The sequence below is a fragment of the Diorhabda sublineata genome, chromosome 7 (genome assembly GCF_026230105.1).
Source record: "Diorhabda sublineata isolate icDioSubl1.1 chromosome 7, icDioSubl1.1, whole genome shotgun sequence".
In the NCBI taxonomy this organism is placed as follows: domain Eukaryota; kingdom Metazoa; phylum Arthropoda; class Insecta; order Coleoptera; family Chrysomelidae; genus Diorhabda; species Diorhabda sublineata.
Window position 1 is genome coordinate 14,128,391 of NC_079480.1, and position 27,278 is coordinate 14,155,668.

The window sequence follows — 27,278 nt, forward strand, 5'->3', positions numbered from 1 at the left end:
GCTGACTGGTGGTGAAAAATCAAACTAATGATGACTTAAAATAATCGAAGAATGCTCTTAGTGTCAACAATAACGTTTATACAACAAATTTATGATAAATAATCTAAACATTAAGATGGAAGTAGAAATATTGACGCAAAAAATAAAAAAAAAAAAATTAAACAAAATTTTTTTTATTATCATTTGAATATCTTGCAATAAATTACAAGATTTACAGTGGATTTGAATGTTAAAATGTGTATTAAACCGTCATTTGCAATGAAATAACAATCAGTGGGATTTGATTATATTCCATTAAATTGTAGGTTACTCTGACGTCATAACTAGGATAATAAAATGAAGATTCGGATTCGAATATAAATTGCATGATTTATAGTTAAAAAATGTTTAATTCCATTTGGAGGTGTGAAAAATAGGAATAAACTACCCTAAAACCGAGATATTGCAAGAGCCAAAAGACCACCAAACAAACAGAAATAACCCCAAAAACACGTTCTAACGTCATATGTCAAAAGCACGTGACAAACGCAAATGGACGTGATTGGGATTTTTCTATACATTTCAATGTTTTTGTAACGAAAAGCAAGCGTCAATGACAACGGCAAACGTCAACGACGACAGCAAACGGAAAATCAAGTTTATCAATCCACTTTAACTGAACATTTTTTTACATATCTACATATTTTATTTATGTTACGGGGAATTCCAAAGGTCATGCGATTGCATAAACCGCGATTAAAAAGATTTTACAAGTAGTCCAATATAATGCGGTCCATTTATATCAATTCGAATCATACACGTGGTTAAGTTAGGGTAGGAAACATTTTTTTTCATCTCCTTTCCTTGCGAAACACCAAAATCCTTCTAGGAGTATCTGGTAAAAATTTGAAGCTCCCGTTTTCGGAACTCCAGCTGTAATTATTTCGGTTTTCCGAAGGCTTATACGTACAGATCCGGCTCTATATATTTTCATTATAACTTCACTTTTTTTTTTCAAAATTTCATAAACACACATTGTATATACAATGAATTTAATTGAAAAAAAAATTGTATTTTTTCATTCATATCGACTTTTTTTATCTATTAACGTTTCCGGTAAAGTATGAAAACAAAAAAAGCGTCAGAATGAATATTAATTAAAGTGAATTATTAATGAAAAATTTCCTGTCGTGTGTGTTTTTTTAATAGCAATTCAACAATGGTAGTTAACTGTCAACAATCTATTAGATTCCATTTGAATCTAAACATTAAATAAAATAATTTTAAACGCTACTAGCAAAAGGGTTGATATTCTCGAAATTCTAATTACAAAGAGGTGTTCAACACATATTGTTATGAAGTGAGTACTTTTTAAATTATTTTTTAAATACAAATTGAATTTTGTAATAGACAGGAATACAAAATATATGGTTCAAGGTTCGAGAATACCTTTGCTAAGGTCATGGCGAAAGTCGCTAACCTGCAAATTTTGCTAACATTATCAGCGACCATGAATAAAGCTTCTGTAAACACTGATCATAGAGGAATCCAGAGCAATCGCACTTGACATATCGAAGGCTTTTGACAGGGTTTGGCTTGCTAATCTTCTAAATACATAAAGATCGTACGGTTTGTCGTTCAAATCAACCGCCCCAACAAACTCGGCTTTGATTGAGTTTAATACAGTTCAGAATTTGGTCTTGACTGGACACCATAACCTCAAATTCACCAACTAGGTGTTGAGGTGGGAAGCATTACGTCTTGGCATGGTCATGTGGCCGTTTTAAACAAGGTAGCTTCGTAAAAACTTGTAACTCTCTTTAAGACTAAGACTTCTTTCTTTTAGTCCAGTCAAATGGTAGTTTGAAGTGGAAAGTTTTGGAGTAATTGTTTTTATTGGTTTATTCTATGTTTTTTGGGGTGCTGAACACGAATCTGAAGTTGTCCAACAAATATTTGCTCGGAAAATAAGAGAAATCATCAAAAAAACTCTAAAAATCTTGTTTTTTAGTGGTTTTCGGCTCATAACTTGCAAAGCAAGCTATTTATGCAAAAAGTGTTTATATAGTAAAATAAAGGAGAGAAAATGTCCTATAATTTATGTTTCTTAGTATTTTTTCGTACATCGTATGGTTTCCACGCAAAAGAGTGATGAAATATGGGATAAATTAGCATTTGCAAAAAAATAGCAGAATAGGGCATTAGTTTATATTTTTTATTTTATGTAGGTGAACATTATTTGATGTTTTCTAAAATGTTTTAATTAATTATTTGATACATCAATAAAAAAGGTTATTAAACAAAAGAAAACAAAGGTATTTAATTATTTCAACACACTTAAATATTTATGACCTAATACGAGCCCTCTTAGACACCGGATTCCAGCAGGGCAGCATTCCAGTTCTTCTAGGTCTGAAACAAAAATCATCGACTTAATTGCAAAACATTCCTCGTTTTTTTTAGTATTAGTCTTTCCAAGAACACTTTGAGAACCTCCGGAACAAGGCTTTCATTTTCGTCCAAGAAAGAATCTGGAGGAGGATAGTCATCCATCGCATACGGTACTGATCGTATCTCTTCAAGAATTACATCAGCCGCTGTTCAACTATTCGAAGACGTTCTTCCCGTTCTGATAAACGTTTTTCAATGTACCAAGCATCTGTCAAAATCTTATGGCCAGTATGTTTAAAACATACAATTGTATTCTGTTTGATTTTTGATATGATAACATCTTCCCCATATCTTTCTAGTAAATGTTGTATTACAGTTTTTCTTTGGGGAATATAGTCGCCCTCTATCTGAGTCATCAGCTGGTCTAATGAAAATTGACATTCCTCGTCATTACTTTCCATAAAAGAGAAAATGTCATTCATAGCGTTGTCAATCTCTTCAGAATGAGGGCCAACTTTCTTTTTTTCATCAATCTTGGGCTTACTGTACAGATTTTTTAAACATTTATCATGGTACTGATAATCAGCAGCCACCATATCTGTTATCGGTTGGATCCTCTTGATAACTGCTGCACCGAAATCATCTCCACGAAGGTGAGCGTATTTCATAACTGTATCTTTCATCTCTATTTTCATCACCTGATGTACCAAATTACGTTTATGGTGAGGCAGTCGTTGTTGTGACCTTGTGTAATCTTCGGGAATTCGTGTTCCGCACACAAAACAATCTGTTTTGAAGCAAAAGTCAGAGGATGATCTTAGTTTTCCCGAAGATGTGCTTGGTTAAGCAGCATTTTCAGGTAAGCAGCTATCATTTTTTCATTTGTGTAACTTTTCTGACATGACACATGTATGTTTACTGACGTTTTACCAGCCAAAACATTTCCCTTCCTATCATTTCTTTTTTTACTAGCATCTCGTAAAGTTTCTACTCCTTTTTCCTTTACCACTTTCACTGGGCCCTCACTTAAATGTTTTTCACAAATAAAACACTTATCACTGGACATTGTAAGGAGTTGTTGTATTGTATCTCAACGAAAACACTCGGAAACGAAAATAACAGGACTTCGCGCCGCCACAGAAAGAAACAAATGACACGACCACGGCAATAGCAGTACTGAATGCATGAAGACGTGCCCTTGACGCTCACCCTTTTCAGTCACGTGATTTTGACGAATACCCCCTCCAGTCAGGATAGTCGAACCGAACTGTCTTTGCTTTTTGAAAGGCGGGGTGCTGCAAATGAATTGTTTCACTTAAAGGGAAAGTTGCATTAATTTATTCATTATGTTTTGCTTTTTTCCAAAAAATACTGATTAGCCCCATATTTCAGCACTCTTTTGCGTGGAAACCATACGATATACGAAAAAATGTTAGGAGACATAGATTGTAGGAAATTTTCTCCTCTTTATTTTACTACATAAACACGTTTTTCATAAATAGCTTACTTTGCAAGTTATAAGCTGAAAACCACTAAAAAACAATATTTTGAGTGTTTTTTTGATGATTTCTCTTATTTGCCGAGCAAATTTTTGTTGGACAACTTCAGATTCGTGTTCAGCACCCGTAAAAACATAGAATAAACCAATAAAAACAATTACTCCAAAACTTTACATTTCGACCCCTTTTTGTGCACCGTTTTACTGGCCTATTTGGAGAGGTTCAAGCCTGTGACAAGGTACGTCTTTTTCGACTACTACAACCTACAAATGTTCGAGATTAATATCCACATGCACCTTCTTGTGTTTACTTGATGACTGACCAAGGGGGCGTATTTAAACCGAAGATGAATGTATAATGTAGGATGTACATGTCAGTTGACGCGTTAAAATGTTGGATTCGATTTCTGTGGCTGTGAACCTCGGTGATTGTTGTGACTTCTCGATTTGTTGAACTCTAATTATTTGGAAACGTATAAATTAGAAAATTTTGTACTAATCGATTGGCATTATCTTATTTACAATATGAGATGTCGTATTGTACTCGACTGGTGCGTTTAAATAATTTTTGATGCATATGGCAGTCGACGTGTTAAACATATCGGGTTTTGGTTTCATTTGTAAGATACGTAAGGAAAATTTGAAGCTTATCGTCTTTTTAAAACAATCCCAATCTATGAAGGTTATTAAATATTTAATTGTGATTTGTTGTGTAGATTTGATCCGGAAATTAACATAATTTTTCGATTTTTCGAAAAAAAAATACATAATATTCCATGTTTTTCGAATATTTTTAATATACAGGTGTATTTTTAATTATTTTGTACAAAAATCCTGATATATGGGAAAAATTTGACACACTTGAATAAATAATTTTATATTTTCGAAGCCATTTAAGATATCGATTTCTTTTTTATATGAATTTATTGGGAAAACGTGTGTCTAATTGACAGTTTACAATGGATTCTTTAATTTGTTTTCCATTTTGCGTTTTCACTAGTTTTCTTATTTTCTTCACAATTTTTTCAAAAATTTCCTTATCTTTTCAGAAATTTCTCGAATTTTCCCTAATTTTTCCATTGTTTCGCCTATTTTGCATCATTTTTGTATCTTATTTCAGATTTCACTGCCATTTTTTCAGAATTTCTGGTGTTTTCTACGATTTTAATTCCAGTTTGCGAAGTTTTAGAAAATTTATTTAGTTTCTTGCGACTTTTTTTTGCATAATTTTTTCCAAAATTTTTTCAGATCCTCGAAGTTTTTTCATCATTTTCGAAATTTATTTCAGATTTTCATGGCATTTTTCTACGTGTTTTTCATCATTTTTCTAATTTTTTTCATAATTTCTGGTATTTTCTCCGAATTTCATTCCAATTTCCTTAGTTTCTTGCTTATTTTCCAGTTTCTCCTATTCTTTTCACAATTTTTTCAATACTTTTCTTACCTTTTCAACAATTTTTCCCGTTTTCCGTAAATTTTCCTCAGATACTCGAAGTTCTTTCAATACTTCGAGCTTTTTGCATCATTTTCGAAATTTATTTCTGATTTCCTTGCCATTTTTCTTTTTCTACGTGTTTCTGATCATTTTTCAAAGTTTTTCCAAATTTTTCCAGAATGACTCGTAATTTCGCAGAATTATCTTCACATTTTCCAAGTTTTCATAATTATATTGTTTCTTGTAATTTTTTTTTAATTTACCATATTTTTTTATTATTTCTTATACTTTTATTTTCCAATTTTTCAATTAATTTTCGATTTTTAATTTTTTTTACAAACACTCGTATTGTCGAGTTTTTTCCAATCTTATTTCCATATTTTGCTAATTTTCCTTATATTCCAAATTTCCTTCAGATTTTTTCAAATTCATGTCAAACTCTCAGATATTTTCGTTATTTATTCGAATTTTTCTAAATATTATCTTCAAAATAAGATGAAACTAAATGTTCTTTAATTAAAAAAAAAAAAATTCAATTACTTTTGGAAAACCCTATATTCCAATAAAAAATATTCATCAAATAATTCATTATCAAATATACTACGTCACTAGAGCCTAACTATCATTTTAAACGATAAACCAAACGAATTTTTCAAAATCGATTAACTACATGCAATGTTGACAAGTTTAAATATATTTCCAAGTTTACCAGAGTATATTTTTTTTTAAAAAAAACTAAAAATTGTTTCAGATTCCGCTAAATTTCTGTAGAAAGGGTTTTTAAATCAGTTTACTACAATTATAATTACACTGTTTCGTTAACCAAACTAACATCTTCAAAGATCGAAGGTGATCTAAAGAACTTCGATCTCTGAAGACGAGATCTTGGCTATCGAAATGTGCGTGTTTTCTTCAACGCTAACCCTTAGAGGGAGAAGATTTTAAAATTAATTTTTTGTCGTCCTTTTAAAACTTTTTATCAATCATGTAGTCGATTAATTTTGTATGTATGGAATAAAAAAATTTACTAAAATCTGTTTTGATCACTTTTTATCCTTGGGTAAATTGCCTTTGAAACATTTTTAGAAATTACCGGGTCAAAGAATGTAAATGATACAAAATTTTTATGAAAACTTGATATCGCTCCGAGGTTTATTTTTACTTTGCATTTCGGTATTTAGGAGGGCCTGATTGATGTGCCTTCACGTTTTTCGTTGGCGTGTAATTTAGAATTTTTACAAATCCAACTTTCCTAATTGTGTAGATGAAATGAAGCTCCCAACGATTCATCTGTTTTTAATGATGGAATATTTAAGAACAAAAATTTCGAAGAGAACATTTAAAACCATGAAATAATTACCTCGTATTATTAGTTTAGGCATACGATTATTGTAAATCTTTTCAATTGTCCTACAAAAGAGAATAGTAAAGTTTTGTAGCAATTCGATTACAAATTTTTGAAGCTGATGCAGAAAATGAAGATGAAAACGAAACCGTCGAGGAAACATAAAAGTTTCTTTTCAGTAATGAGTGAAACTTTTGAAGATTTTGTTGAGAATACAAGTATACATGGTTTTAAGTATATTAGAAAAGTTGGGGCAACAGAGAAGTGAGTATAGTTTTTCTGTAAGACTCTGGACTAACAAATGATCTGGATTGTTTATAAAATCCTAATATTTTCGAGAAAATCTAATGTTTTTATGAATCGATATCATAGACGATTAATTTCTTTTTTAGTTTATTAGATTTAATTGACGAAGCGATCATTCATAACTAGTTTATACTAAATTACTTGTTTTAGTGGTCATTTTATGTTTGACTGATGTTAAAACTTTAATTTTCCAGAATATTTTGGACGATAGTTTTGATCAGCGGGTTGTTTAGTGCAATATACATGACTTTTCTTTTCTGGGAACGTTATATAACGAATTCTACGAGAACTACTATTAAAACTATGTATGCTCCAACTACTACTATTCAATTTCCAGCAGTGACTATTTGTAATGTTAATGGAATACTGAAAGACAAATTGAATATTTTCTTGGAAAGTTTGTACGTATTGTCAAATTTAAATTGAAAGTACATAGCTTAATAATCGATAAGTTTTATAAATTATATCACATTATCTAAAAACCATGTCTTTGTGGTCTCCTCTTTCTGTCTCTTCATTTTTTCCTATTTTTTGCCTTATTTTGCCAATATATCACCCGCAGTATTCTTAAATTTCTTAAAAACTCCTTGTATTCGTTGCAGGAAACGTAGCGTGTGCTGTTATAATACAGTTTTCATTTAAGTGAAAGTAGGACACTAGAAATTTTTTGAAAATTATTAATCTTATGACATGATATAAAATAATGTCAAAAAGATTCAATTGAAAATCGCAAAAATTTCAAATTTTCAACTATATACGCTCATTGGTTTTCAGTTGTGACGTCATAGATTTAATCAAAACATTTAGCAATTGACTAGACCAAGATCACGAAGTTATCGTTGCAGGCAACGTAGCGTGTGCTGTTATAATACAGTTTTTATTTATGAGACAGTAGGACACTGCTTTCTAAGTTCCCTGTCCATTTTGTCACATGGCAACTCAATCGGGTTAAGGTCGGATGACTGTGATGAGTAAATCATCACTTTCAGTACATTCTTCTTTTCCAATTCTCTCAAATACTTTTATCACTAGGTCTACTCTATTGAAAGTTTTGTGCAATATTGAGTAGAAAAGTGTATGATAGGGGTTGGAAAACTGCTTCGACGTAGATTTGTTCGAAAGATACGCGAAATTGTATTTTTACGAGTATTTTTTAAAAATTACTTATTTCATAACACTTCTTGATATGAAATAATGTCAAAAAGTAGATTATTTAATTGAAAATCGCAATTGTTTAGACCAGGATCACGAGGTTATCGTTGCAGATAACGTAGCGTGTGCTGTTATAATACAGTTTTTATTTATAAGTTACGTATAAATAAAATATTTTTCTATATTTGAGTATGAACTGAATAAACCTTTTATAGATTAAGTTCTTGCTTAATTACATAATCACGTTAAAAATTGAAAGAAAAATCAAGTGAATTATAAAATATTTGTATACGTCTTAATATTACTTACATTAAAATGATCCTTGTCAACAAAAATCATTACTCACAGGATTGTCAAAATGACCATCACTTTCCAATCATTTTTGTTGTAGAATAATCGAATTTCTAGCCATCATAAACAAACTTTATCAGGTGTTTTACTCGTGGTATTTTCACATACTGGCACAAAATACGATTTATATATTTTTTTTTCAGATTAATCCAAGTTTATTAATAAAAAATAACTGTCGTATTTACTTTGTATCGCATGTTCAATGTTTATTTTATACCTATGACATCACGCAATATGGCGGCCTTACTAAAATGTTTAAACTACCTAAAAAATTTTTGGATTTTCGAATTAAAGAATTAAATTGCACTACAATTTTTTATCCAAAAATTTTTATTACATACATTCAATGTTATGAATCATTAAATAAATGAATAAATTTCATTATTTTGTCTATATTTACTGTAAATTTTTCAGAAATATCGACGAACATGATTTACCTGTAATCCGTGACTCTTTCAAACAATTATTAAGTTTTACTGATCCCTCAGCTGTCGATTATAATAAAACTCAAATTGACATTCTTCAAGACGTGTTAGACACCCACCATTACAACGTGTCATACGTTATGCAAAAATTAACACAAAATTGTTCGGAAATGTTTAAATTTTGTTCTTGGAACGGCAAACAATTCGACTGTCCTGTTTTATTCCAAGAAAGCTTAGCCGTCAATGGTTTCTGTTGCTCTTTCAATTACATGTAAGTTTACTTCATGGGAAATATTATTTTCCAACATGTTTTTTGTATAGGGAAATAAAACGTCGCTTCATCAATAAAATTATTTATTTGTACAATGTTTTCCTTCGACTGATCCATCTAAACGAAATGCTTGATGGTTAAAAATGTGGAAGGTTAATCTATGTGTGCTTGTCTATCCATCTTAGTAGAAACTGTTTTTTCATCATTGGGGTAGCTACACCAAGAATGGGCTGTGGGTTTTTGCTGATACCAGTCTGCAGCAGTTTCGATTACATTTCAAAACAACCTCTACTTTGATTCCGGTATCTTGTTTTCCGAGTGAGAAAAATCTGCTTATTTTTTCGTAGCTATCAACTTAAGTAATCTACGTAGCGCACTCTCTTGGTTCATTAGCACAACTAATACGTTTATAGACTTGACGTTAAGACCCCCTAGAGGCTATGGCGTCTAGCCATTCACAGAATAACATTTTCATAATATGGTGGATGCCCACGAACAACAACTCGTTAACCTCATTTTTGCACGTGTTCTCGATGGGTGTGCAAAAGTATTTAGTGTCAAATCTTGGTCAAGCAACCAAAATTTATTGATGTAGTTCTGTGAATCACCTCTCAACTTGTCAAACTGTCAATAAAATATCAGTCCTAGTAGTACAATCGAAAGGTAAACCTTTCATTGGTAAACCTCTGAACATTTGCTGTAATGCAGTATGAGGGACACCATTTTGTTAATCTTAATAAATAACATTTGTTGTTGACCAAATAGCAATAAAAATAATGGGTATACTTTCTAGTATTTTCCATAAATATAGTTGGGTACGTAAATTCGTTCGCTTTATTTCAATTCAAATCAGCACCGAACTGTCAAGTCAATATGTGAAATTAATGACAGTACCGCCATTTTATAATAAATTTCTCTCATTTTTAAATAATTTCAGTTATTTTCAATCGAATTCAATTATACCCAATTGATTTCAACAATTACACGTAATTTCCCATCAATTATTATCTGAATTCTTCGTTCCAATAAAGATAATTCATCTTTCAAATGATCGTTCTCCAAAAATATCATGATCACAGATATATGTATATACACATAAAAAACCATAGAATTAATAACCTCCAAAAAGTCAATCAATAAGATTGATGATAAAAGAAGAAGTAAACTAGATAGAGGTCACGTTTAAACAACGTTGCCAGTCTTTAAAAAAGTTTGGAAATTAAAGAAAATATATAAAAATTGTCAAATGTCAAATGGCGATAGTGGGTTCAATTGGATTGGACATTCGGATTGCTGAACAACGTATAATTAAGTCAAACGTCGTTTTCGTACAATTATGCTTCTAAAGCGACAAGAAATTGGCTGATCTATACTTCAAGCACGCATTACGAGCCTTAGAATCAGACGAGCAACGAATATCAAAGCTGGAAAATCTTCAAGCTGAGATCTGTTCATATGAACAACGAGATTTGAGGTTAGAAACTGATACGTACTACTCAGGCATCGCTAGATCAAGACGAACACTGATTTATCACATCCCACCACCCAAACCACTATCAACGTTGCTGTTATGTGCTGGACCACGAATCAACGTCCTTATCTGGTATTTCTGCTGAGAAAAAAATATAAAAAAGGCGTACTATATGTTTATTTTATATTTTTTCGAAATGTAATAAAAAAACTGTCGCTTATCACATATTTTTTGTTTCATTTCTAAAGCCTCATTCTCTCCATAACTAAAAAAGAAAGGATGCCTCATATTTAACACACTTTCGACGGTAAATTTTTGAAACAATTCAATAAAGTTGCATTGCTTATAACTGATAAAAGCAGAAAGGAAACTGTTGTTTCTATGAACGTTTAGTACAACTAATGAACCCAGAGATGGCGCAGAAACAAGAGCTTGAATTGGCTGTCTGAAGGAGGTGGTTGGACTCGAAGTGCGCGGAAGATTTGATGGTTTTCAACAAAAATGATGATTTGTCTAGTCTCGCGCATTTTAAAACTTTCCTAGATTAATAGAGTGAAGTCTAAAAGCTCTAAAAACTTGATTCTGCTTTCTATAACAAATTGCGATCGCGAGCCGTATTGATTATGGCCCTTGGGCCGGATGCGGACCGCAGGTCGTATCTTTAACATAATTGGTGTCCTTGATGGATCAATGTTGGAGTTGTTTTCTATTCTCTATCAGTAATTCATGCCTCAAAACTCAAATATCAGTTACTTTGGCCTTTAATTCGATGAAGATCTTCACCAAATAACAGTCTTAAGATTTGTTTTGAATTTATTTTAGGCCTAATTCTGAGTTATATACATTATACAATGGTATGAATACTGGAATTTTAGCAATATTGAATACAACACCCTATTCTGAACAGTATTCTTCATTCAATTTCCAGGGATTCAAGGTAATTCTGAAGAATTCCCAAAGACGATGTCATTGTGTGGAACCAATCTGTTGTTAATTTATCATCGGCTGTATAATATTTTATTTGATTTTTAGGTTTTTATTCACGATCCAATGGAATATCCAGTACTGCAATCAATTACAAGAATGGTGACAGCTGGAACAGTTACTTATCTTCAAATATATGCCTCGAAGATGACTTACAGTGAAGCGGTAGCTGCTTTACCCTTTACTGAAAGAAACTGTGCGATTCCAGAAGAGAGATTATTGAAAAATTTTCCAACGTATACATCTTCCAATTGTTTAGCCGAATGTGAAGCATCTTACTATTTCAGAAAGTGTAATTGCGTACCATATTATTTCAATTTCATAGGTTAGTATACCTGATTAATGACAACGAGAAACACAATTGTCTCCTCCCATGAAAAAGCTTTCCATAGTTCAACATATTTTTCTATAATTATATTTTGAAAATATAAATTTCGTATGTGTTAAAACATAAGCTCCTTTTTGTACAGATGTATTCTACCTACTCATTCTGTTCCCTAAAAAAATAGAAAATACAAATTTACATGGAAATAATCATACAAAATTTTCCCAAATGAATAATTAAGGAAGAAAAATTGAAATTTTGTGAGCAGTGAATAAAAAAAAAGTTGAAAAGGTATTAGAAAAACTTATCAACCAATATAAGAAATCGGGTCACTATAAATCTACTTTGATTTTAACCTTAATTACGCGTTGTGAAATGTAGATAGAGGACGTTTTAGAACCGACTCAGAGATTTCCTTGAATTTTTTGAATGGATTCATGTTTAATTTTTTCATTCCAATTTATTTTTGAGTTAATCAATAAATATGAATAATTTATGTTATGTTCATAGGACCAGCTCAATGTAACGTATCACAGATTGACTGTATATTGGAGGTTCGTAAAGGTAAGACAGTTTTTACGAAGATGGTTCCAGAAGTACCTGGACTGAACTAGGTATGGCGGTAGTTGCTTAAAAAAACCACCGTATTGGAAAGTACACAATCCATACAGTGTATGCTTCAAGTTTGAAGACGCCATGCTGTTTGGCAGCCATCTTAAGTGAACATTTTCAGTGAATATGTGAACATGGAAAAAATTGGTCATACCTTAGCCCAACCAATACAAAAGCTGGACTAGATTGAACTTATTGACATCGATGAAAAAAGTGTATGGAACTAAAAGGAAAAGAAATATGATTTTCCCCAAAATTTTCGTGTTTTCTTTGTTGGGCCAGATACTTCTGGGACTATTCTCGTATTTATGGAACGAAAAAATGTTCTTCTTTTCATATTGGCGTTGTATTTATGTCTAATTTTTTTGTAACAGATTAAGTAACGAGATTAACGCTGCTACAACTAAAATACGCATGCGCCAAAAGTTAGCGACTGTCAGTTGTTTTAGCCCAAAGCCTACTTTTTAGATTGCGATGTCTACCGTGTCTGTAGACAAATCAGTATAGCCGTTGTCTTTGTTTTTATAGCAGCTGTTTTTTTGTTTTGCCGTGAAAATGATTGACATAAAAAATAAAGCCTATTTTGAAATTTCTCATGCAACTTCTACTGAAATTTATTGAAATAAGTGTTTTACATTGAATGTTTGTCAAGTGCACGTATTTTGGAGTGGTTTAAACGTTTTCAAGATGACCGAGAAGATGTTGAAGGTGATTCACGTTCGGATCAAAAATAAATGAAAATATCAAAAGAGTGGAGACTAAGAAAACATTCTAAATGATAAATCATATAATTTGATGGAAACGTCAAATTTTTATATGCTATTATAAACTGAAAAAGAAACCTAAAATCAAGATAAATCATTACGAAAAACGTATAAAAAGGTCTAAGAAGTGAAAAGTTGTAATAGATGAATGATCAGTTATCACCAGTCTAGTTAATTAATAGTCAAACCTCGTATAAGCACTTCGGCTGATCCATTTCTGTGCAAAGTGAACTAATAGGCGAGTGCAAGTGAAGCCTGTACTGCGGTAGGGTATCAGCGCCTCCCTCTTTCGAAGACAGACTAAGAAAATCATCTCCATTTAATGCTTTTTTTCAGAAATATCGTTACTTACTGTTTTGCTATCTAATTTTTAGGTTTTTTTCTGTTCAAATTACATTAAGTTCATTGTAGACTTTTAAATATGAGAAATATGTACCATTGAACGAATCGGCGGCTTTTTCGAATTATCTCTTTGTATCTCAAAAAGCAACAATCATCAATAAAGTAATTTTTTCACGTCCAATTAGTTCTGATACGTTTAATGATGTATTCATTTCAAAATTGTTGTAAAATCATAATTAAAACAAACTGAAATTTCAAGTATCATTTGTTTGTGAGTTTTTAAAACGACAAATTGGAAATAAATGCGATTTGACACAAATGTCGAAATGGATAAACATTTTTCAGCTCAAGATATCAAATATTTGTACTATGAATTGGATTTGATGTTGTTAAACCTTAATTAGTAACTATACATCCACTAAACCTGATAGCTGGGAATTTAGCATTGATATCTACTTAAAAAAATGCTTATCCAATGACGTCATACCTAAAAAAATTTGACATGTACAGACAATTTGCAATTACAATTAGATAGTATACAAAATAAAGAAAAAAATTACTTTAGTTACAAATTCGTCAGTCGTTCGAATCTGCATATTTCGATAAACGAAAAACTGAAGTTTCATCAACTTGAAACTCTAAAAATAGCTCTTACTGGGCAATGGCGCTCGTGGAAATAATTAGTACAAAATGTACCATAATTTTTATAAGAAACTTTTTATTGGCATTGGCATTGCAAGCTATATAAAGTTGTATAAACTTATTTTCAGCTGGCCTGGACTCTTCTGAAATTTGCGACTGTCCTATACAATGCGAAGACGATTTCTACGGTGTATTTTCGACACAAACCAAATTTGAATTCAATCAAAATTATGACATGCAGGCGTAGTATGATTTTTTATAATTCTTTCGACTTAGAAATTAAATTAACTATGTTTAAAATATGTAGTTAAAAACGACAAAATCTGAAGTTGATGTCAAATCCTAAAAAAAGTTTTGTTGTATAATCTGGATTTTATTTTGATGTTTACAAACATTGAGGGCAACAACTCTTTTTGGAACGAAGTATATTTTCAAAATTTAGGGAGTATATTGTATGATGCCATTATCAAATAGTTCAACGGCCACTTTTTCTACAAAAAAAGTGCTTTAAAATCTTGAAATCGTTTATTACATGGTTGATTCAAGTCTTCTTGGTTTTTGCTGAGGTTCTGGACGTCTGCTGGCACATAAACTACGCCTGCTTGTCGAGTATGTCTTGTAAATAGTGCTCTAGGTGACGGCGGCGTTTTTTCTATATTATAAGCTATCCACAAGTTTCTGATCAACTCTGGATCACCTATAAGTCGAACTGCTTTTCTTCTCTATTGAGTCGAGGGTATACTTGAGTATACGAATTTGTACCTTAAAGAGAGCTAGAAGCATTGCTTCAGCGAATTTGTGGTTGTGAGGATTATGAGATAGGACCAAATCATGAGCCGCAGTACCAGCTTTCTTTGTAAAAATATCAGCATGAGTCTTTGCTGCATTAATCCCCATCTGATTACTTCTACATCACTCCAGAATTGAGTTTGTAATCGAATCGATCGATGATGTGAAAGAGAAAGAGAGTAGGTGACAAGATGCATCTCTGGGGGATACCAATACTTCGATAATATCCCCATCTTTGTGTGGAAACCACAAGTTCTGTGTGAAATTTTCGAATTTAGTGAGATGCTCAATCTTTTAATCAACGAATTTTATCAATGCAACTCAGAGTTGCCAACCCGATTATAGCCTAAAATGCTTTTTATACCAGATCTTCTTGATGAAGTCGCACTTGAATTCTCATTCTAGAGCTGCTGGCCTCTATTGGTGATGATATTTCAGAGCGCTGTGGAATTTTGGATTCCTACAATTCTCTCTAAGAAGAGATCTCCAACTTTCATTCTAGAACTACTGCACTTTATTGGCGATGATATTTCAGAGGGCTCTGGACTTTTGGATTCCTAGGATGCTTTTTATACCAGAAAAACTCGATAAAGATGCTTTGAATTCTCATTTTAAAGCTACTGGCCTCTATTCGTGATGATATTTCAGAGGACTCTGGAGTTTTGGGTTCCTATATTTCTCTCTATGAAGACGATCTCCAACTTTCATTCTAGAGATGCTGGCCTCTATTGGTGATGATATTTCATAGCGCTGTGGAATTTTGGATTCCTACAATTCTCTCTATGAAGACGATCTCCAACTTTCATTCTCGAGATGCTGGGCTCTATTGGTGATGATATTTCAGAGGACTCTGGAGTTTTGGATTCCTACAATTCTCTCTATGAAGACGATCTCCAACTTTCATTCTAGAGATGCTGGCCTCTATTGGTGATGATATTTCAGAGCGCTGTGGAGTTTTGGATTCCTACAATTCTCTCTATGAAGACGATCTCCAACTTTCATTCTAGAGATGCTGGCCTCTATTGGTGATGATATTTCAGAGCGCTGTGGAATTTTGGATTCCTACAATTCTCTCTAAGAAGAGATCTCCAACTCTCATTCTAGAACTACTGCACTTTATTGGCGATGATATTTCAGAGGACTCTGGACTTTTGGATTCCTAGGATGCTTTTTATACCAGAAAAACTCGATAAAGATGCTTTGAATTCTCATTTTAAAGCTACTGGCCTCTATTGGTGATGATATTTCAGAGGACTCTGGAGTTTTGGATTCCTATATTTCTCTCTGTGAAAACGATCTCCAACTTTCATTCTAGAGATGCTGGCCTCTATTGGTGATGATATTTCAGAGCACTGTGGAATTTTGGATTTCTACAATTCTCTCTAAGAAGAGATCTCCAACTTTCATTCTAGAGCTACTGCACTTTATTGGCGATGATATTTTAGAGGACTCTGGACTTTTGGATTCTTAGAATGCTTTTTACATCAGAAAAACTCGATAAAGATGCTTTGAATTCTTATTTTAAAGCTACTGGCCTCTATTGGTGATGATATTTCAGAGGACTCTGGAGTTTTGGATTCCTATATTTCTCTCTATGAAGACGATCTCCAACTTTCATTCTAGAGATGCTGGCCTCTATTGGTGATGATATTTCAGAGCGCTGTGGAATTTTGGATTCCTACAATTCTCTCTAAGAAGAGATCTCCAACTTTCATTCTAGAACTACTGCACTTTATTGGCGATAATATTTCAGAGGGCTCTGGACTTTTGGATTCCTAGGATGCTTTTTATACCAGAAAAACTCGATAAAGATGATTTGAATTCTCATTTTAAAGCTACTGGCCTTTATTCGTGATGATATTTCAGAGGACTCTGGAGATTTGGGTTCCTATATTTCTCTCTATGAAGACGATCTCCAACTTTCATTCTAGAGATGCTGGCCTCTATTGGTGATGATATTTCAGAGGACTCTGGAGTTTTGGATTCCTATATTTCTCTCTATGAAGACGATCTCCAACTTTCATTGTAGAGATGCTGGTCTCTATTGGTGGTGATATTTCAGAGCGCTGTGGAATTTTGGATTCCTACAATTCTCCCTAAGAAGAGATCTCCAACTTTAATTCTAGAGCTACTGCACTTTATTGGCGATGATATTTCAGAGGACTCTGGACTTTTGGATTCCTAGGATGCTTTTTACACCGGAAAAACTCGATAAAGATGCTTTGAATTCTCATTTTAAAGCTACTGGCCTCTATTGGTGATGATATTTCAGAGGACTCTGGAGTTTTGGATTCCTATATTTCTCTCTATGAAGACGATTTCCAACTTTCATTCTAGAGATGCTGGCCTCTATTGGTGATGATATTTCAGAGCGCTGTGGAATTTTGGATTCCTACAATTCTCTCTAAGAAGATATCTCCAACTTTCATTCTAGAGCTACTGCACTTTATTGGCGATGATATTTCAGAGGGCTCTGGACTTTTGGATTCCTAGGATGCTTTTTATACCAGAAAAACTCGATAAAGATGCTTTGAATTCTCATTTTAAAGCTACTGGCCTCTATTGGTGATGATATTTCAGAGGACTCTGGAGTTTTGGATTCCTATATTTCTCTCTATGAAGACGATCTCCAACTTTCATTCTAGAGATGCTGGCCTCTATTGGTGATGATATTTCAGAGGACTCTGGAGTTTTGGATTCCTATATTTCTCTCTATGAAGACGATCTCCAACTTTGATTCTAGAGATGCTGGCCTCTATTGGTGATGATATTTCAGAGCGCTGTGGAATTTTGGATTCTTACAATTCTCTCTAAGAAGAGATCTCCAACTTTCATTCTAGAGCTACTGCACTTTATTGGCGATGATATTTCAGAGGGCTCTGGACTTTTGGATTCCTAGGATGCTTTTTATACCAGAAAAACTCGATAAAGATGCTTTGAATTCTCATTTTAAAGCTACTGGCCTCTATTGGTGATGATATTTCAGAGGACTCTGGAGTTTTGGATTCCTATATTTCTCTCTATGAAGACGATCTCCAACTTTCATTCTAGAGATGCTGGCCTCTATTGGTGATGATATTTCAGAGCGCTGTGGAATTTTGGTTTCCTACAATTTTCTCTAAGAAGAGATCTCCAACTTTCATTCTAGAGATGCTGGCCTCTATTGGTGATGATATTTCAGAGGACTCTGGAGTTTTGGATTCCTATATTTCTCTCTATGAAGACGATCTCCAACTTTCATTCTAGAGATGCTGGCCTCTATTGGTGATGATATTTCAGAGGACTCTGGAGTTTTGGATTCCTATATTTCTCTCTATGAAGACGATTTCCAACTTTCATTCTAGAGATGCTGGCCTCTATTGGTGATGATATTTCAGAGCGCTGTGGAATTTTGGATTCCTACAATTCTCTCTAAGAAGATATCTCCAACTTTCATTCTAGAGCTACTGCACTTTATTGGCGATGATATTTCAGAGGGCTCTGGACTTTTGGATTCCTAGGATGCTTTTTATACCAGAAAAACTCGATAAAGATGCTTTGAATTCTCATTTTAAAGCTACTGGCCTCTATTGGTGATGATATTTCAGAGGACTCTGGAGTTTTGGATTCCTATATTTCTCTCTATGAAGACGATCTCCAACTTTCATTCTAGAGATGCTGGCCTCTATTGGTGATGATATTTCAGAGCGCTGTGGAATTTTGGATTCCTACAATTCTCTCTAAGAAGAGATCTCCAACTTTCATTCTAGAGCTACTGCACTTTATTGGCGATGATATTTCAGAGGACTCTGGACTTTTGGATTCTTAGGATGCTTTTTATACCAGAAAAACTCGATAAAGATGCTTTGAATTCTCATTTTAAAGCTACTGGCCTCTATTGGTGATGATATTTCAGAGGACTCTGGAGTTTTGGATTCCTATATTTCTCTCTTTGAAGACGATCTCCAACTTTCATTCTAGAGATGCTGGCCTCTATTGGTGATGATATTTCAGAGCGCTGTGGAATTTTGGATTCTTACAATTCTCTCTAAGAAGAGATCTCCAACTTTCATTCTAGAGCTACTGCACTTTATTGGCGATGATATTTCAGAGGACTCTGGACTTTTGGATTCCTAGGATGCTTTTTACACCAGAAAAACTCGATAAAGATGCTTTGAATTCTCATTTTAAAGCTACTGGCCTCTATTGGTGATGATATTTCAGAGGACTCTGGAGTTTTGGATTCCTATATTTCTCTCTATGAAGACGATTTCCAACTTTCATTCTAGAGATGCTGGCCTCTATTGGTGATGATATTTCAGAGCGCTGTGGAATTTTGGATTCCTACAATTCTCTCTAAGAAGAGATCTCCAACTTTCATTCTAGAGCTACTGCACTTTATTGGCGATGATATTTCAGAGGGCTCTGGACTTTTGGATTCCTAGGATGCTTTTTATACCAGAAAAACTCGATAAAGATGCTTTGAATTCTCATTTTAAAGCTACTGGCCTCTATTGGTGATGATATTTCAGAGCGCTGTGGAATTTTGGATTCCTACAATTCTCTCTAAGAAGAGATCTCCAACTTTCATTCTAGAGCTACTGCACTTTTGAATTCCTAGAATGCTTTTTATACCAGAAAAACTCGATAATGACGCTTCGAATTTCTTATTTTAGAGCTGCTGGCCTCTATTGGTGATGATATTTCAGAGGGCTCTGGAGTTTTGAATTCCTACAATTCTCTCGATGAAGACGATGTTGAACTTATTCTAGAGCATCTGTATCTTATTGGCTCTGGTGTATTGGGTTACTATAATCATTTTTATACTAGAAACTCTCAATGAAGAAGCTTTCTAATTCCTACTAGAGCTGTTGGCCTTCTAAATGTTTAAGTTTGTGGAATAGCTAGGAGATTTTCTCTAGAAATATATGCAATTATTTAATTTATTTGTTGTAGAAAAATAGAAGAAATATTGTAAGATCTATTGGCTTTTCGTTACTATGGAAATTTTTCAATTTTGTAGCTCAAATGTGGATATAAATCATGATACGATATTGCTGAATGCTTTTTTCATCGAACAAACACAAACTGTGTACTTAAGAGACACAATATTTTCTACAATTTACTTGTTATGTAAGTTTCAATTCATATATAATATAATAATAATATGTCAGTCAATAAACAATTAATAGTTATTTATCTTATAAACTTAAGATGTCTCCTACATATTTTTTACCAAACATTAACAATTTTATAGAAAAAAAACTTTTTGTTAGAAATAAATTCAAGAATATTATGTTTTAAAGGAGTTTGGCGAAATTCATTGCGGCATGGTCGTGTATTAGAGTCTACTTTTTAAATTTTATTTCAGCTTCTTTCGGCGGAGTTTACAGTCTGTTTCTTGGATGCAGTTTAATAACAGTGATAGAAGTGATTTATTACGGAACAGCGAGGTTGTTCATTAACTTAAAAAGATTCGAAAGAGCATCAGAAGAGACCGCTAGACGAAAAACGCACATCGCTACACTTCAATTTCCCAAATTGGATAAATCTACGACTATGGATTTCACTTGCACTTATGTACCCTAGTTGTAATTTGTTATTTTCAATGATATATTTCAGTTAATAGCATTTGAAGTTACGATGCAATAAACATTTAATAAAAATAACATATGAGTAGTGAAATATATTTATTTTTAAATCACCTTATTTTTATCGGCATAAAAAACCGCATTTGAAATATACTGTGTGAAGATGCATTCTTAAGCTATAAGAGTTTTGAGTACTAGGTAACGAAACAGATAATTTGAGCGTTTGAGGGAAATAAGTCGCAGTTTTTATATCGATCCTTAACTGGCAATCAAATTAGTAGATTACAAAAGGCTAAAAAGGTTTTGAAAAAGACAATGACGGTTTCATCAGCTAGAAAAGTGATGGTGATCGATTAGGAACAATAATAAGATTGTGTACATCAACAAGGTGAAAAAATAAAAGGAAAGTAGAATGATCATCGAAAAAAAAACGACCGAATTTGATGTCCAAAGCATATTTTCACACTAGAAGAAGAAATAATTTGATTCATAGATTTAAAATGATTATGTGAAAAAGATTCAGATTGAAGTATCTTCAAAACATGTGATTTCAATGCTTCAATTGCTTCTTCAGGTGTAGAAAAACGTTAAACGAATAAGAACAAAAAGAAATCATTGGGTGCCAAACAAGGACTGTATGGTGGATGACTCATCAATTCGATGTTTTGATGTTCAAAAACGTTTTCGTTTGAACTGATGTATCAGAGCTCGCATTGTCGTAGTGGAGAATGATTCCTCAAAGATCCATACAATCGATTGTTGTTTTTGTTTGGGTTTATATACGTAGAATCCTGATTCGTCACCTGTCATGATGTCATCGATGTTTTTTTGAATCACTGCGGTTGAATTTTCTCAGCATTTCCATCCACCGATCAACACGAGCTTATTTATGGGGGGATTGTCAAATTAACAACAAATCCAATAATCATCGATGTTGTTGGTTCAATCCAAGCGAATCATTGCACGAGAAATTCCTTTTTTGACCAAAATTAATGTTTCTAGTAGATATTTCAAATAACTGTACTCGTATGACAACACGTTTTGAGAACGTTCATAATTAAAAATGTCAAACTTTATGTTGGTAATGTCAAATTTGACATATGACTGTTGACATGTCTCAAAACTTAAGTAGCAGCCATTATTTCAATCCTAATTGGTCCTATCCTAATTCGTAGTTATTTCGATTCAGTTTTTTCATTTCAAGTCCTTCTCCAGAACTTGAGCTTCCAAGCTCGAGTCACTGCTATAAATAATTGAATAATATAGAATTAATAACGATTTATATTGTTTATTGATAAATATTTTATGATAATTGTATTGATAAAATCTGTAGTAGGCTAATCATGACGTTCTTCAAAAGATTTTCAAATATGGATCTTGCAATTAGTATCTACGTATAAACAAATATATTTATTTAAAATTTTTTTATAATTCTGTCATGATTTTTTGCATCGAATTCGCAGCAATCCGCCATTTCGGGATAATCACATACCCCTAATATTCTATTAAATAATAATGGCGGAGGACAATTCTTTTCAACACAACGAATTCCGTCACATAAATCGAATTTTCTGAAACAAAAATTTCATTATTACGAAAACAGAACATTGTAGATATTCGAAACAAGGTCATAGTAAATTATTTGATATATAAAATCGCAACAGGATTAAATAACTATGGAGCAAATAGAGTAAAAACAGAAGAGGTAATAATCAGTGATTTTTTAAGAGATATAGGATTTGATTTTGAAAAAACCTCAAATAATTTGAAGAAATTGATGAAATCTTTATTAGGATCGATAGAACAATCAGTATATCGACCGGTATTACACGAATAAATGCTTCAATATTGTCTTTCAGTGCGTCAATCGTTCCTAGTTTATCCCTGTATTGACGGGCCCCAAACTTTTCACTGAAGGCGGCTCTTAATTTGGCTATTATTTCACCTGACGTGTGGCATATGGTACCGTCTTGTTTGAAATCACATGTCAGACATGTCCAATTCTTCCATTTTGGGTAAAAAAAAATCGTTAATCATCACATGGTAGCGCTCGCCATTCACAGTATCGTCGTTTTTGAAGATGATGCCACCGGCTTATAATCCACACCAAACAATGACTTTTTCGGGATGTATTTGTAGCTCTTGCAATGCTTGTGGCTGGTCTTCCTTCTAGATGTGGCAATTTTGCTTGTTGACGTATCCATTCAACCAGAAATGAGTTTCGTCTCTGTACACAATTGTTCGAAAAAAAAGTGGATCTACCATCAACTTTACCAGCGCTTATTCACCAAACGTAAAACGTTATGGGAGATCTTTTGGCTTCAATTTTTGCACAGACGTACCTTATAAGGTTTTACATGCAAATTTCCTCAGTAGGTCAACCAAAATGACCATAAATTGGAAGAAGTGCGAGCTACACTTTTTTAACCAAGCATGAATTGTTATAATAAAATTTAATAATTTGCATGCGTTTTATAGATCAAAAGGAACAAGTTTGACAATGACACATGACACGATTCACGCGTGATCTGTCAAAAACAGTGTTGCCAAAAAGATAACAACAGAAAAATCACTCGTTACATTTAACGAAGACTTCAGATTACTGAAATCAGATGGAATAAGCAACGAACTTATGAATGGAAAAAGAATAAGATCTTGTTAAGGAAATATGGAAGAAATATCCCAAAATTGGGGTTGGTACAACTGATTCCAATATTTAGAAAAGTGTGATAACCTTCGAAGTAGCAACTACAGCATGTTTCATACATTTTATCACTCACAATGTTAAGAGACAGAAAACAGCGAATCAATTTCGGAGATTACCAAGAGGAAAAAGCTTTTAATTTGATACGGAGCTGTATATTTAATTTATTAATTTCAAACAAGCATTCGATAGTATGAATGTAATAAATCTGTTAAGGAACGTGACGAAATATATCGAAAAATTAATAGAAACGACAATGGAAAGATCAAACGAGGAAAATAAATGATTAAATCTCTACTTCTAGTTCAGTCATTGAAGCGTTATTGCTCCTACTGTCAATCGATTTGCACGAAATTTTGGAATTAGGCTCATCTTACCCTTAACTTCAAAAGTGAGTGGAAACTATCTGAGCTCCGCACCCACCTCGGGGGTGGTTGCCACCCCTTCTCAGAGGTGTAAATTTTTGTCCCAAATTACCTCAGATATCGATAGAAGATTTAATTTCAAGACAAACATTTTTTATACATTTTTCAAAAAACCCAACACTTTTCAAATTATTCGCAATTGAAAATTGGGAGTTTTTCACGTTTTTTGAAGGTTTTTTGAATATATCTGCAAAAATATGCATTTTAACGAAAATTTTATAATAAAAAAATTGTAGCAGATAAAAAGCTGAACAAATTGGTTTTTCATAAAGTGTTCTAAATGCAATTTTAAGCGGGATATTGAAGATCAAAGCTGTTTTCTATTTTGTCTGAAATTTACTCGATGTATTCAATGCCATCTAGCGGCATTTTATACATTCTAATGAAATGGAGTTTTATAGTGCTTGAAAAAAGCTTTAAAATCAGCACTGTTAAAAGTCTTTTGCATGTAAAATAAGTGAGCTGTAATTCAAATAAGAGGAACATCTAATGGTCATATATATTTCCTTTCGGTTATTCCCCCGATGATAGTTCCCCTACTTGTTATCTTCCAAAGTTACACACCAAAAGAAAGATGAAAACTATTTCAAAGTGGTCTGAAAATTGCGCTTCTTTCCACTTGATGTTTTGATTGTCACGTTATCCTTGTAAACAAGAATCCTCGAGTTATAGGGTGGAGAATTCATCTATTGCTTGTAGAACATTGTTATAACCTTAGAATTTTTGCTCACCTGCAATCATTACCTGGATATACTCTAGAAGATACATCAGGTTCGCTCGACAATACGATAAAATCACAAGTTAAGGTTTCTTTATTCAAAAAGGTATCATCTGGACATGATATAACGATTTCTTCGCCATTTGGAAGGTCTTTAACCAGTTTATTATGGATCAATTTAGCTTTAGGAAAAACTGGGGTCACGTCTTTGGATATTGTGTAAGTATTAGATCCCGTTATCAATGAAATTGCTGTAACATAACAAAAAAATATTAAATAAGAAAGGTGGAAAGGAAAAAAGATTTATTTTTAACATTGTATAGATATATGATACTGAAAATTGGAGTGAAATAAATCAAAAGACGAGGTGGTTACTAAAACAAGTAATGTTGTGGATTTCGTTAACCTAAAAATGCACAAATCTACTTTTTATGATTGTAAAATCACTCAATAAATAGTGTAATTGACTTATAGATGGCGCTATCCTTGTTATTATCAAAATAATGGATCCAAAACGATTTTGTGTATTAATTTATCAATGCTTCTTGATAAAAAATACTGTACAAACTCAGCAATGGCTTCAAAAGTGTATCCGGATTGTACTCTATAGAAAAGAACCATTTGTTAATGGCGATGGCCTGTACGATGATGGTCGTCCAATTAAGGTGGTTACTACAGAAAACATCCAAAAAGTTTACAAATTGGTTATTTCTAATAGTAAATTGAAATTGCGTGAGGTGCTGATACCTTGAAGACATCAGAAGGCAGTATGTTTATAATTATGTCAATAATAATGTGTTGATGATTCAGAGCAGTGTTTGGCTAGGTTTACACGTAATAAATCAGATTTTTTATGACAATGTATGACATGTGGATCCGTCACTTCACTTTGAAATCAAAACGATCATCATCTGAAGGGACTGCAGTCGGAGAACCACGTCTAAAGGTACAACAGTTACCTGAGAAGTTTATGTCTTCAATTTTATGGAATGTGTATAGAATATTGTTCATCGGCTATCTCTATAGAGTTGTTGGATCTTTTGAATGCAAAAATTAAGAAAAAAACGACCTTATATGTCGAAAAAAGCCCACTGTTTTGCCAAGACAATGCACTCAATCACAAATCGATGGCAACGATGTTTAAATTAAACTAATTGCTTCATCATCCACCGTATAGTCAAGATCTGACTCTCGGTGACTACTGATCTGAATAAAATACTCGCCGGTAAAAAATTCAGCTCGAATGAAGAAGCAATTGTCGAAGCTAAAGCCTATTTTAAAGTAAAAGACAAATAAATCTCTGGACTTTTGGATTCCTAGGATGCTTTTTACACCAGAAAAACTCGATAAAGATGCTTTGAATTCTCATTTTAAAGCTACTGGCCTCTATTGGTGATGATATTTCAGAGGACTCTGGAGTTTTGGATTCCTATATTTCTCTCTATGAAGACGATTTCCAACTTTCATTCTAGAGATGCTGGCCTCTATTGGTGATGATATTTCAGAGCGCTGTGGAATTTTGGATTCCTACAATTCTCTCTAAGAAGAGATCTCCAACTTTCATTCTAGAGCTACTGCACTTTATTGGCGATGATATTTCAGAGGGCTCTGGACTTTTGGATTCCTAGGATGCTTTTTATACCAGAAAAACTCGATAAAGATGCTTTGAATTCTCATTTTAAAGCTGTTTTGCCAAGACAATGCACTCAATCACAAATCGATGGCAACGATGTTTAAATTAAACTAATTGCTTCATCATCCACCGTATAGTCAAGATCTGACTCTCGGTGACTACTGATCTGAATAAAATACTCGCCGGTAAAAAATTCAGCTCGAATGAAGAAGCAATTGTCGAAGCTAAAGCCTATTTTAAAGTAAAAGACAAATAAATCTTTCTACAAACACGACATCGAGAAGTTATAGAAGCGTTGGAATGATTGGATTGCTCATGGAGGAGATTACATTGATGAATAAAAACGATTTTTGTCATACAAAGTGTTTTTCTTAGTTTTTCTTAGTTCTTGGATGTGTTTCACTCACGTTGGGTACCTATCATTCTTAACGACAACAGATGGAAAATATACTGCAATTTTTGACATATTACAATGAAAACAGTAATTTTTTCTTCCTCGGATAGTAGCGGGGTGTTCAACTAACGACATCTGAGCAATTAAACGTCAATTTTGCTTAAACAAATCTTGAAAAAGCGCTAAACAAAATCAGCTCCAAAGGATTACTATCCAAAGGTCTGTCTAGCTACTTTTATTTATTCTTATACTGAAAATCTTTTCTCGCCGGTTTAACGATGATAAACAGCTGAAAGAACTTTTCTATTATTAAAAAGTAGTTTGTACGATGATTGTAACATATAAGAAATGATTTCTATTTATTTCTTTATAGTAATAATTAGATTGATTTTAATAATTGGCTAATACGTATTAAATTAAGAAACTAACCTAAAAATAAGCACAAGATAAACTTAATTGTATACATTATACACTGTACTAACAGTATATAGAAATACCTAGATTATCAGTTGTCTTATCTAATTAGAGATAACAACTGATTGTAGAGAATCCATATGATTTTACAGTTAAAACATAAATAGATCATATTTCGTAAATACTTACTCAGTATTTATTCTAATGTGAATAGAAGTTGTTGTGAATGCCATTGTAATGAATTTCGACCCATTCTAAATGGATTCACCAAAACTATAAGCAATTTGAAGAAATATGTACACTTTCATTTTTCCGAGAAACATTTTTATTTATAAGTA

The 27,278-nt window shown here is 32.9% G+C and overlaps 2 protein-coding genes across 3 annotated transcripts; one reads left to right on the forward strand and one right to left on the reverse strand.

The window, feature by feature from the left end:
• Positions 1–1,217: 1,217 nt before the first annotated feature.
• LOC130446560 (sodium channel protein Nach-like) lies at positions 1,218–20,746 on the forward strand. Its single transcript, XM_056782896.1, has 10 exons — positions 1,218–1,339; positions 6,767–6,912; positions 7,149–7,355; positions 8,872–9,153; positions 11,447–11,561; positions 11,657–11,933; positions 12,444–12,497; positions 14,422–14,539; positions 20,085–20,194; positions 20,433–20,746. Exons 2-10 carry the CDS (start codon positions 6,770–6,772, stop codon positions 20,648–20,650), a joined length of 1,524 nt encoding a protein of 507 aa, XP_056638874.1. The 5' UTR covers positions 1,218–1,339; positions 6,767–6,769; the 3' UTR covers positions 20,651–20,746.
• On the reverse strand, positions 20,630–26,999 carry LOC130446561 (peritrophin-1-like). 2 transcript variants are annotated; one of them, XM_056782897.1, is made up of 3 exons: positions 26,956–26,999; positions 24,513–24,750; positions 20,630–22,223 (listed from the first exon to the last, which is right to left on the reverse strand). In XM_056782897.1, exons 1-3 carry the CDS (start codon positions 26,990–26,992, stop codon positions 22,067–22,069), a joined length of 432 nt encoding a protein of 143 aa, XP_056638875.1. In that variant the 5' UTR covers positions 26,993–26,999; the 3' UTR covers positions 20,630–22,066. The 2 variants fall into 2 exon arrangements, with proteins under 2 accessions (XP_056638875.1, XP_056638876.1); XM_056782898.1 differs by having other exon boundaries at positions 20,735–22,223; positions 24,526–24,750.
• Positions 27,000–27,278: the final 279 nt, after the last annotated feature.